At 39.3% G+C, this 13,519-nt stretch overlaps 1 protein-coding gene across 1 annotated transcript in view; it reads right to left on the bottom strand.

Annotated features, from left to right (window-relative positions):
- LOC142666771 (germ cell-specific gene 1-like protein) overlaps positions 1–11,358 on the bottom strand; it is a 73,355-nt gene extending 61,997 nt beyond the window's left edge. Inside the window, exon 1 of the mRNA XM_075846953.1 lies at positions 10,955–11,358. Coding sequence (XP_075703068.1) covers positions 10,955–11,246 — 292 coding nt within the window. The 5' untranslated portion in view covers positions 11,247–11,358. The remainder of the gene's footprint in view (positions 1–10,954) is intronic.
- Positions 11,359–13,519: the final 2,161 nt, after the last annotated feature.

Here is a 13,519-nt window from a genome sequence, read left to right as displayed (position 1 = left end):
GCCCGTCACTGTCCAAGGTGCTGAAAGAGCTAACTCTTTCAGCACCCTCGACAGTGAATGCCGAACACAATATAGAAAAACCTGTTGAAAAAAAAGAAAATGTTCGTACTTACCGAGAACTTCCCGGCCGTTGCCTTGGTGACGCGTCCTTGGTGACGCGTCCTTGGTGACGCGCCTCTCGACATCGGGCCCCATCTCCCTGGATGACGCACCAGTCCATGTGACCGCTGCAGCCTGTGCTTGGCCTGTGATTGGCTGGAGCTGTCACTTGGACTGAATTGTCATCCTGGGAGGTCAGACTGGAGGAAGACGCCGGGAGTTATCGGTAAGTCAGAACTTCGTTTTTTTTTACAGGTTCATGTTTATTGGGATCGGTAGTCACTGTCCATGGTGCTGAAACAGTTTAACTCTTTCAGCACCATGGACAGTGACTATCTCCTGACGTCGCGTAACGATAATTTTTTGGCCGGGTTCGGCCAAACCGAGTTCAGCCGAACCCGGTGAAGTTCGGTTCGCTTGTCCGGCTTCGCTCATTGCAAAGACACTCCGTTTGGATGTTCGGAAACAGAAAAGCACGTGGTGATTTTCTGTTTACATTCATCCTTTTGACAGCTGGTGCGCTGTTTCAGTCGGTTCGCACGGAAGTGCTTCCGTGCAACCTGCATGGTTTTCACGCACCCATTGACTTCAATGGGTGCGTGAAGTGCGAAATACGCAGAGTTATTGAACCTGTCGTGCTTTTTGCGCAGCAAACGCTGCGCAAAAAGCACGGACTGTCTGTACTGCCCCATAGACTTGTATTGGTCCATGCGTGCCGCGTGAAACCCACGCGGCCCGCACGGACCGAATACACGCTCGTGTGAATCCCCCCTAATACTGCCTCCTATATACAAGAATATAACTACTATAATACTGCTCCTATATACAAGAATATAACTACTATAAAACTGCCCATATATACAAGAATATATCTACTATAATACTAGCCCTATATACAAGAATATAACTACTATAATACTGCTCCTATATACAAGAATATAACTACTATAATACTGCCTCCTATATACAAGAATATAACTACTATAATACTGCTCCTATATACAAGAATATAACTACTATAAAACTGCTCCTATATACAAGAATATAACTACTATAATACTGCCCCTATATACAAGAATATAACTACTATAATACTGCTCCTGTATACAAGAATATAACTACTATAATACTGCCTCCAATATACAAGAATATAACTACTATAATAGTGCCCCTATATACAAGAATATAACTACTATAATACTGTCCCTATATACAAGAATATAACTACTATAATACTGCCCCCTATATACAAGAATATAACTACTATAATACTGCTCCTATATACAAGAATATACCTACTATAATACTGCCCCTATATACAAGAATATAACTACTATAATACTGCTCCTATATACAAGAATATAACTACTATAATACTGCTCCTATATACAAGAATATAACTACTATAATACTGCTCCTATATACAAGAATATAACTACTATAATACTGCTCCTATATACAAGAATATAACTACTATAATACTGCCCCTATATACAAGAATATAACTACTATAATACTGCTACTATATACAAGAATATAACTACTATAATAGTGCCCCTATATACAAGAATACAACTACTATAATACTGCCCCTATATACAAGAATATAACTACTATAATACTGTCCCTATATACAAGAATATAACTACTATAATACTGCCCCCTATATACAAGAATATAACTACTATAATACTGCTCCTATATACAAGAATATACCTACTATAATACTGCCCCTATATACAAGAATATAACTACTATAATACTGCTCCTATATACAAGAATATAACTACTATAATACTGCTCCTATATACAAGAATATAACTACTATAATACTGCTCCTATATACAAGAATATAACTACTATAATACTGCTCCTATATACAAGAATATAACTACTATAATACTGCCCCTATATACAAGAATATAACTACTATAATACTGCTCCTATATACAAGAATATAACTACTATAATAGTGCCCCTATATACAAGAATACAACTACTATAATACTGCCCCTATATACAAGAATATAACTACTATAATACTGTCCCTATATACAAGAATATAACTACTATAATACTGCCCCCTATATACAAGAATATAACTACTATAATACTGCCCCTATATACAAGAATATAACTACTATAATACTGCTCCTATATACAAGAATATAACTACTATAATACTGCTCCTATATACAAGAATATAACTACTATAATACTGCCCCCTATATACAAGAATATAACTACTATAATACAGCCCCTATATACAAGAATATAACTACTATAATACTGCTCCTATATACAAGAATATAACTACTATAATACTGCCCCTATATACAAGAATATAACTAGTATAATACTGCTCCTTTATACAAGAATATAACTACTATAATACTGCTCCTATATACAAGAATATAACTACTAGAATACTGCTCCTATATACAAGAATATAACTACTATAATACTGCCCCCTATATACAAGAATATAACTACTATAATACTGCTCCTATATACAAGAATATAACTACTATAATACTGCCCCTATATACAAGAATATACCTACTATAATACTGCTCCTATATACAAGAATATAACTACTGTAATACTGCTCCCTATATACAAGAATATAACTACTATAATACTGCTCCTATATACAAGAATATAACTACTATAATACTGCCCCTATATACAATAATATAACTACTATAATACTGCTCCTATATACAAGAATATAACTACTATAATACTGCTCCTATATACAAGAATATAACTACTATAATACTGCCCCCATTATACAAGAATATAACTACTATAATACTGCCCCCATATACAAGAATATAACTACTATAATACTGCCTCCTATATACAAGAATATAACTACTATAATACTGCCCCTATATAGAAGAATATAACTACAATAATACTGCCCCTATATACAAGAATATAACTACTATAATACTGCCCCTATATACAAGAATATAACTACTATAATACTGCTCCCTATATACAAGAATATAACTACTATAATACTGCCCCTATATACAAGATTATAACTACTATAATGCTGCTCCTATATACAAGAATATAACTACTGTAAGGGGGGATTCACACGAGCGTGATTTGGCAGCGTGTAGGGCGCGTGGTTTTCGCGCGGCACGCAATGCCCTATAGAAGTCTATGGGGCAGTACACACAGTCCGTGTATTTTGCGTAGCGTTTGTTCGCTGCGCAAAATACGCGACAGGTTCAATAACTATGCGTATTTCACGCATCACGCACCCATTGAAGTCAATGGGTGCGTGAAAACCACGCATGTCGCACGGAAGCACTTCCGTGCGAACTGCGTGTTTGCGCAACAGCTGTCAAAAGGATGAATGGAAACAGAAAAGCACCACGTGCTTTTCTGTTTCCAAGCATCCAAACGGAGTGTCTTTGCGAGGAGCGAACCCCGACAACCGAAGCTAACTTCACCGGGTTCGGCCAAACTCGTTTTGGCCGAACCCGGCCAAAAAATTTCCGGTCCGCGACGTCGGGAGACATTCACTGTGCATGGTGCTGAAAGAGTTAAACTGTTTCAGCACCATGGACAGTGACTTGTGATCCCAAAATACATGAACCTGTAAAAAAAAACGAAGTTCTAATTTACAGATTACTCCTGTCTCCTTCCTGCAGTCCGACCTCCCGGGATGACACTTCAGTTCAAGTGACAGCTCCAGCCAATCACAGGCCAAGCACAGGCTGCAGCCAATCACAGGCTGCAGCGGTCACTTGGACTGCCGCGTCATCCAGGGAGGTGGGGCCCGATGTCAAGAGAGGCGCGTCACCATGGACGCGTCACCAAGGCAACGGCCGGGAAGTTCTCGGTAAGTAGGAACTTTATCTTTTTTTTTACATGTTTTTCGCTGTTGTGTTCGGCATTCACTGTCGAGGGTGCTGAAAGATTTAGCTCTTTCAGCACCTTGGACAGTGACGGGCATCGACAAGCCTCATCTCTATGATGCCGGCTGCGCGAAAATCACGCAGCCGCGCATCAGACACGCATGACACACGCAGCTGTCAAATGTTTTTTGCGCTCGCAAAACGCCGCGTTGTTTGCGTGCGCAAAAACGCAACGTTCGTGTGAATCTGCCCTAATACTGCTCCCTATATACAAGAATATAACTACTATAATACTGCCCTCTTTATACAAGAATATAACTACTATAATACTGCTCCCTATATACAAGAATATAACTACTATAATACTGCTCCCTAAATACAAGAATATAACTACTATAATACTGCTCCTATATACAAGAATATAACTACTATAATACTGCCCCTATATACAAGAATATAACTACTATAATACTGCCCCTATATACACAAATATAACTACTATAATACTGCTCCTATATACAAGAATATAACTACTATAATACTGCACCCTATATACAAGAATATAACTACTATAATACTACCACCTATATACAAGAATATAACTAATATAATACTGCCCCTATATACAAGAATATAACTACTATAATACTGCTCTTATATACAAGAATATAACTACTATAATACTGCTCTTATATACAAGAATATAACTACTATAATACTGACCCCTATATACAAGAATATAACTCCTATAATACTGCTCCTATATACAAGAATATAACTACTATAATACTGCTCCTATATACAAGAATATAACTACTATAATACTGCCCCTATATACAAGAATATAACTACTATAATACTGCCCCCTATATACAAGAATATAACTACTATAATACTGACCCCTATATACAAGAATATAACTACTATAGTACTGCCCCTATATACAAGAATATAGCTACTATAATACTGCTCCTATATACAAGAATATAACTACTATAATACTGCCTCCTATATACAAGAATATAACTACTATAATACTGCTCCTATATACAGGAATATAACTACTATAATACTGCCTCCTATATACAAGAATATAACTACTATAATACTGCTCCTATATACAAGAATATAACTACTATAATACTGCCTCCTATATACAAGAATATAACTACTATAATACTGCCCCCTATATACAAGAATATAACTGCTATAATACTGCTCCCTATATACAATAATATAACTACTATAATACTGCCCCTATATACAAGAATATAACTACTATAATACTGCTCCTATATACAAGAATATAACTACTATAATACTGCCCCCTATATACAAGAATATAACTACTATAATACTGCTCCTATATACAAGAATATAACTACTATAATACTGCCTCCTATATACAAGAATATAACTACTATAATACTGCTCCTATATACAAGAATATATCTACTATAATACTGCCTCCTATATACAAGAATATAACTACTATAATACTGCCCCTATATACAAGAATATAACTACTATAATACTGCTCTAATATACAAGAATATAACCACTATAATACTGCCAGCTATATACAAGAATATAACTACTATAACACTGCTCCTATATACAAGAATATAACTACTATAATACTGCTCCCTATATACAAGAATATAACTACTATAACACTGCTCCCTATATACAAGATTATAACTACTATAATACTGCTCCTATATACAAGAATATAACTACTATAATACTGCCCCCTATATACAAGAATATAACTACTATAGTACTGCCCCTATATACAAGAATATAACTACTATAATACTGCTCCTATATACAAGAATATAACTACTATAGTACTGCCCCTATATACAAGAATATAACTACTATAATACTGTTCCTATATACAAGAATATAACTACTATAGTACTGCCCCTATATACAAGAATATAACTACTATAATACTGCTCCTATATACAAGAATATACTACTATAATACTGCTCCCTATATACAAGAATATAACTACTATAATACTGCCTCCTATATACAAGAATATAACTACTATAATACTGACCCTATATACAAGAATATAACTACTATAATACTGCTCCTATATACAAGAATATACTACTATAATACTGCCCCCTATATACAAGAATATAACTACTATAATACTGCCTCCTATATACAAGAATATAACTACTATAATACTGACCCTATATACAAGAATATAACTACTATAATACTGCTCCTATATACAAGAGTATAACTACTATAATACTGCCCCCTATGTATGATTTTGTCTATATGTATACTTAGTGTATTGATCTCTTTCCTGCGTGGCTGCCTCCTGCGAGGTAATAGCTTGCTCTATGATCACGTTAGTTTGAAGATTGATTTACGGTTTATCTCTGTGAATCGACAGGTTTTAATTTTTTTCATTTTACTGCCTTAGAATTCCTTCCGGAGTTTTGAGGCAGTTTTGGAGCTACCTGCGCTTAATTTTCCACGTTTTTCACGGCGTTTCCCGTGGCCATTGAATCTAATGCTCAGACCACGGGCAAAAGAACGCTGTGAAAACACTCAAAGGAGCGCAGCAGTTTTTCTCTGTTTCTGATTGATTTCAATGGGAGGTCAGAGTCGGGGACCACTGCGAGAAAGAACATGCCGCTTCTTTTCTTACGTGAGCGGCCAAACGCCACCCTGGGAAAAAAACGCTTCTGCTTCCTATTGAAATCAATGGGCGCTGATTTCGGCCATTTTTTGGGCGCTGATTCTGAATCAAAATCGGCGCAAAAAAAACTCTGTGTGAACTGATCCTAAAAGTATAACAGGGAGCGGAATATCAAGTAATCCTGAAAATACTTTTCTAATCATTAGAGACATTACGTTTTGTACTCCACTCACATCCAAAGCTGCATTTACAATTCTGCTCATTTTTAGGTGGCAGAACCTAACATCTTCTCGCTGTATTACTGTACTGGGTTGTTTACATTAGATATGTAAATGCTATAGCGATCCTGAGTTATATGTTTTATACTCCACTCACATCCAAAGCTGCATTTACAATTCTACTGCTAGTTTTAGATGTCAGACTCTCATTATATTCTTGATGTATAGAACCTGTATTACTGTACTGGGTTGTTTACATTAGATATGAATATTATATAGTGATCTTGAGTTATATGTTTTATACTCCACTCACATCCAGAGCTGCATTCAAATGTTATTTTCTTTATGCCTTCTTGTGAACACCTATCTCCCTGCTGGTTCGGAGTCTGCACAGTGTTTGCTGCACTGTTCACATTAGTTATGTTTAGCTGTCACGTATTTTACTCTAGTCACATTCAGAACTGCATTTCATTTTGCAAGCAGCTTTCCTAAGATCTTTATTGTGCTGCACTGCATCGTGGGATATGTGGGTCTTTTTCTGCATCAGTCTACTGTTCAGTGCCGGGTGTAAACACTACATCCCCCACAATGCAGCACAGCAGAGTCTGCTCCATACAGGTATAAAATGTAGGAGCTCTTGTAGGTTGAGAACAGGAGTGTAAATGCAGCTTTGGATGTGAGTAGAGTATAAGTAATGGTCTTCACATTGAAGATAGAGAACGTGCTCAGGGAAAAGATCCGCTGCCTTGTCCCGTGAGAAGTAGACCTCAGGGACCATGTATCCTCCAACCAAAGCATCACCATTAGCAATTACCCCGCTTTCCACTCACCCATAATGGGGTATTAACATGTATTATGTACAGTTACCCCCTACCTGCCCTGCTCGCCTGCTGCTCTGACTGTGTCAGTAGTCACTGTAATTCTAGCATTGTGTTCATGAACCTGGAAGCTCAGGATGGACGGAGCCTGCGAATATTATTAGTACTGATGACCCGGTGCACTGGACTATTAGAAATCCTGCTCACCAGAGGTGGGGGTAGTATAGTGTACTGTCCCTTTAAATAACAGCTCTCATCCATCATGGACAGGTTATTACACTTCCCCAGCTCAGCTTCATATTCATATCACCCCCCCCCCCCAGCCGCAGCGGAAATGTTAAATTAACCCCTACATGTCCCAGTGTAAAAAAATCTGAAAATGAATAAAAAATGTCAACTCTATCTACACACACGTAGCAGAGTTTATAAGATGTAGCAGAGCTGTGTGTGTAATAAGAACCACGCTGATTAGATTAGTCATACGTTGCAGAACTGAGCATATCAGATGTAACAGAGTTCACTATGTCAGATGTAGCAGAACTCACTCCGTCAGATGTAGCAGAACTCACTACGTCAGATGTAGCAGAACTCACTACGTCAGATGTAGCGGAACTCACTCCGTCAGATGTAGCAGAACTCACTCCGTCAGATGTAGCAGAACTCACTGCGTCAGATGTAGCAGAACTCACTACGTCAGATGTAGCAGAACTCACTCCGTCAGAAGTAGCAGAACTCACTACGTCAGATGTAGCACAACTCACTCCGTCAGATGTAGCAAAACTCACTCCGTCAGATGTAGCAGAACTCCCTACGTCAGATGTAGCAGAACTCACTACGTCAGATGAAGCAGAACTCACTACGTCAGATGTAGCAGAACTCACTCCGTCAGATGTAGCAGAACTCACTGCGTCAGATGTAGCAGACTTCACTCCGTCACATGTAGCAGAGCTCACTATGTCAGATGTAGCAGAGCTCAAGATGTCAGATGTAGCAGAACTCACTACGTCAGATGTAGCAAACCTCACTCCGTCACATGTAGCAGAGCTCACTATGTCAGATGTAGCAGAGCTCAAGATGTCAGATGTAGCAGAACTCCCTACGTCAGATGTAGCAGAGCTTACTATGTCAGATGTAGCAGAGCTCATTATGTCAGATGTAGCAGAACTCACTACGTCAGATGTAGAAGACCTCACTCCGTCACACGTAGCAGAGCTCATTATGTCAGATGTAGCAGAGCTCAAGATGTCAGATGTAGCAGAACTCCCTACGTCAGATGTAGCAGAACTCACTACGTCAGATGTAGCAGAACTCACTACGTCAGATGTAGCAGAACACACTACGTCAGATGTAGTTCTGCGTTCATCAGATGCAATGGTTTAATTTGGTCGCTGTAAGTAGTGCTGAATCTAGTAGATGCAGCAGAGTTTAGTATGTCGCATGTAGTAGTGCGGAGTCTGTTGTATTTACATACATGTATTACATGTATTTACAACGTTTGGGTAAATGTAGTAGTGTTGTCTATCAGATGCAGCAGGGTTGAATATGTCAAACATAGTAGTGATAAGTCTATCAGATGCAGCAGAGTTTTGTATGTCCCATGTAGCAGTGCGGAGTCTGTTGTATGTAACAACGTTTGGGTAAATGTAGTAGTGTTGTCTATCAGATGCAGCAGAGTTTTGTATGTCCCATGTAGTAGTGTTGTGTTCATCAGATGTGAAAGAGTTTAATATGTCAGATGTAGTAGAGCTGAATTTCTGGATGTTATCCTTCTGATTTTGTCAGACACAGCAGAGCTGAATTCATCATACATTGCAGAACTGAGCATATCAGATGCAGCAGAATTGAGTTTGTCAGATGATGTAAAGATGTGGTAGAGAGAAATATGTGAGATGTATCAGAGTGGAATATGTGAGATGTATCAGTGCTTTGTTTATCAGATGCTAAAGGGTTTAATGTTGATTGTAGCAGTGTCACATTTATCAGATGTAGCAGTGTCACATTTATCAGATGTAGCAGTGTCACATTTATCAGATGTAGCAGTGTCACATTTATCAGATGTAGCAGTGTCACATTTATCAGATGTAGCAGTGTCACATTTATCAGATGTAGCAGTGTCAAATTTATCAGATGTAGCAGTGTCACATTTATCAGATGCAGCGGATATGAATATGTCAGATATAAACAGTGCTGTGTTTATCAGATGCAGCAGAGCTGAATATGTCAGATGTAGCAGTGTCACATTTATCAGATGCAGTAGAGCTGAATATGTCAGACGTAGCAGTGCTGCGTTTATCAGATGCAGCAAAGTGAAAATGCCAGATGTATTGGTGCTGTGTTAATCAGATGCAGCAGAGCTAAATATGTCAGATGTCGGAGTTCCGCATTTATCACATACAGCAGATTTGAATATGTCAGATGTAGCAGTGCTGGGTTGATCAGATGTAGCAGAGCTGAATATGTCAGATGTAAGAGTTCAGCATTTATCAGATGCAGTAGAGCTGAATATGTCTGTAGCAGTGCTGCGTTTATCACATGCAGCAGCGCTGAATATGTCAGATGTAGCAGAGTCACATTTATCAGATGCAGCAGAGCTGAATATGTCAGATGTCGGAGTTCCGCATTTATCACATACAGCAGATTTGAATATGTCAGATGTACGAGAGTTGAATATGTCAGATGTAGCAGAGTTGAATATGTCAGATGTAGCAGTGCTGCGTTGATCAGATGTAGCAGAGCTGAATATGTCAGATGTAAGAGTTCAGCATTTATCAGATGCAGTAGAGCTGAATATGTATGTAGCAGTGCTACGTTTATCAGATGCAGCAGAGCTGAATATGTCAGATGTAGGAGTGCTGCGTTTATCACATGCAGCAGCGCTGAATATGTCAGATGTAGCAAAGTCACATTTATCAGATGCAGCAGAGCTGAATATGTCAGATGTAGGAGTTCAGCATTTATCACATGCACCAGAGCTGAATATGTCAGATATAGCAGAGTCACATTTATCAGATGCAGCAGAGCTGAATATGTCAGATGTAGGAGTTCAGCATTTATCACATGCATCAGAGCTGAATATGTCAGATGTAGCAGAGTCACATTTATCAGATGCAGCAGAGCTGAATATGTCAGATGTAGGAGTTCAGCATTTATCACATGCATCAGAGCTGAATATGTCAGATGTAGCAGAGTCACATTTATCAGATGCAGCAGAGCTGAGTCGGTGTCCTGTCAGGAGGGGGATATCCCCTGTGTCCGCTCCGGAGGTCACTTACCGTCCCCGCTGATGTTCTCCTCGCACGAGTACCAGATCCCGGCGTGGAAATGTCTTTCGATGAACTTGTCGTCGCCGGTCTCCCAGGAGTAGTGCACGGCGCTGCTGTTGGAGTCGGAGTTGTTGTAGCGGATGCAGTGCGCCGCCCGCTCCTGGGCTCTCCCGGTGCAGAAGGGTTTGGGCACCTTGCGGACTCCCTGGCACCAGTAGCTGCTGCAGAAGGCGGTGACGGAGAAGAGAAGGGACAGGAAATTGAGGGTGAGGGCGATGGTGGCTCTCCTCCGCCGGTCCATCCCCGGCAATGCAATGCAACCTGCCCGGCTGTGAGTGGGGACTGAGCGGGGGGAGGTGACAAGCTGCTGCCTCCTCTCCCTGTGTCTTCCTCCATCACCCAATGAGAAGTCTCCGCCGTGATGTGAAGACGAGAAGCCCCGTCATGGGTGACGGACAGGACCTGCTGAATGTCACGGCCGGAGATCAATGACAACTGCCGGGACCCCCGGAGAATCATGTGTGATGTCTGCAGGGACGGGGGGAGAATCAGACATTGTGTAACCAGATACGTTACCTGATACGTTACCTGATACGTTACCTGATATATTACCGGATATATAACCTGATACGTTACCTGATATGTTACCTGATACGTTACCTGATACATTACCTGATATATTACCTGATACGTTACCTGATATATTACCTGATACGTTACCTGATACGTTACCTGATACGTTACCTGATACATTACCTGATATAATACCTGATACATTACCTGATACATTACCTGATATAATACCTGATACATTACCTGATACATTACCTGATATAATACCTGATATATTACCTGATACGTTACCTGATACATTACCTGATACATTACCTGATACGTTACCTGATACATTACCTGATACATTACCTGATATATTACCTGATACATTACCTGATATATTACCTGATATATTACCTGATATGTTACCTGATACATTACCTGATACAATACCTGATATATTACCTGATACGTTACCTGATACGTTACCTGTTACGTTACCTTATACGTTACCTGATACATTACCTGATACATTACCTGATATATTACCTGATACGTTACCTGATACATTACCCGATATAATACCCGATACATTACCTGATATGTTACCTGATATATTACCTGATATATTACCGGATATATAACCTGATACATTACCTGATATATTTATTACCTGATACATTACCTGATACATTACCTGATACATTACCTGATACAATACCTGATATATTACCTGATACATTACCTGATATATTACCGGATATATAACCTGATACATTACCTGATATATTTATTACCTGATACATTACCTGATACAATACCTGATATATTACCTGATACATTACCTGATATATTACCTGATATATTACCGGATATATAACCTGATACATTACCTGATATATTTATTACCTGATACATTACCTGATATATGTATGACCTGATACATGACCGGATACGTTACCTGATATATTAAAAAAAACACCGAAAAAGGCCATACTTACAAATGGACACAGCCAAGTCAGAAACGCTGATGAAGGCGAGTGAGCAGGTGCTTTAAATAATAATAGCCACTCCCACTGGTCTTGAGGGGAGTGGTGTGTGGTGCATGGGATGTGTAGTAAGAAATAATAAATGAATAGTGTATGTGCAAGTGTAATAATGTAAGTGAAATATAGGGGGCAGTAATGAGTAAAGTGCCTAAAAAATAAATGAATAATGGGATGCAAGTGTGTGAAACATGGAGGGATAGTGTGTAAGTCATGAGGCGCAACATGTCTAGCCAGGTAGAAGCCTATTTGTGACGCCTTGTGCGAGCTTGCGTCCTTTTGGCCAAAATGATCACTAATACCCCAGGTATTTTTCATTATTACTTAGGGTATGTGCACACACACTATTTACGTCCGTAATTGACGGACGTAAATCGGCCGCAAGTCCCGGACCGAACACAGTGCAGGGAGCCGGGCTCCTAGCATCATACTTATGTACGATGCTAGAAGTCCCTGCCTCGCTGCAGGACAACTGTCACGTACTAAAAACATGATTACAGTACGGGAGAGTTGTCCTGCAGCGAGGCAGGGACTCCCAGCGTCGTACATAAGTATGATGCTAGGAGCCCAGCTCCCTGCACTGAGGTCGGTCCGGAACTTGCGGCCAAAATACGTCCGTCAATTACGGACGTAATTAGTGTGTGTGCACATACCCTAATATTCGCTTCTTTTGGACACAGCCGGGTCTTTGATGCTGGGAGAGCATGGTGTGTTGTTGTTTGGCATAGCAAGCAGGGTAGCCCGCTCTATGAATTATCAAGGCGTCACAAATAGGCTTCTACCTGGCTATACACGTTGTGCCTCATGACTTACACACTATCCCTCCATGTTTCACACACTTGCATCCCATTATCCATTTATTTCTATTGAGGCACTTCACTCATTACTGCCCCCTATATTTCACTTACATTATTACACTTGCACACACACTATTCATTTATTATTTCTTACTACACATCCCATGCACCACACA

This window comes from Rhinoderma darwinii, chromosome 13, assembly GCF_050947455.1.
Source record: "Rhinoderma darwinii isolate aRhiDar2 chromosome 13, aRhiDar2.hap1, whole genome shotgun sequence".
Classification (NCBI taxonomy): Eukaryota; Metazoa; Chordata; class Amphibia; order Anura; family Rhinodermatidae; genus Rhinoderma; species Rhinoderma darwinii.
The sequence above is the reverse complement of the archived record's forward strand: the minus strand, read 5'-3'. Positions and strand labels throughout refer to the sequence as shown.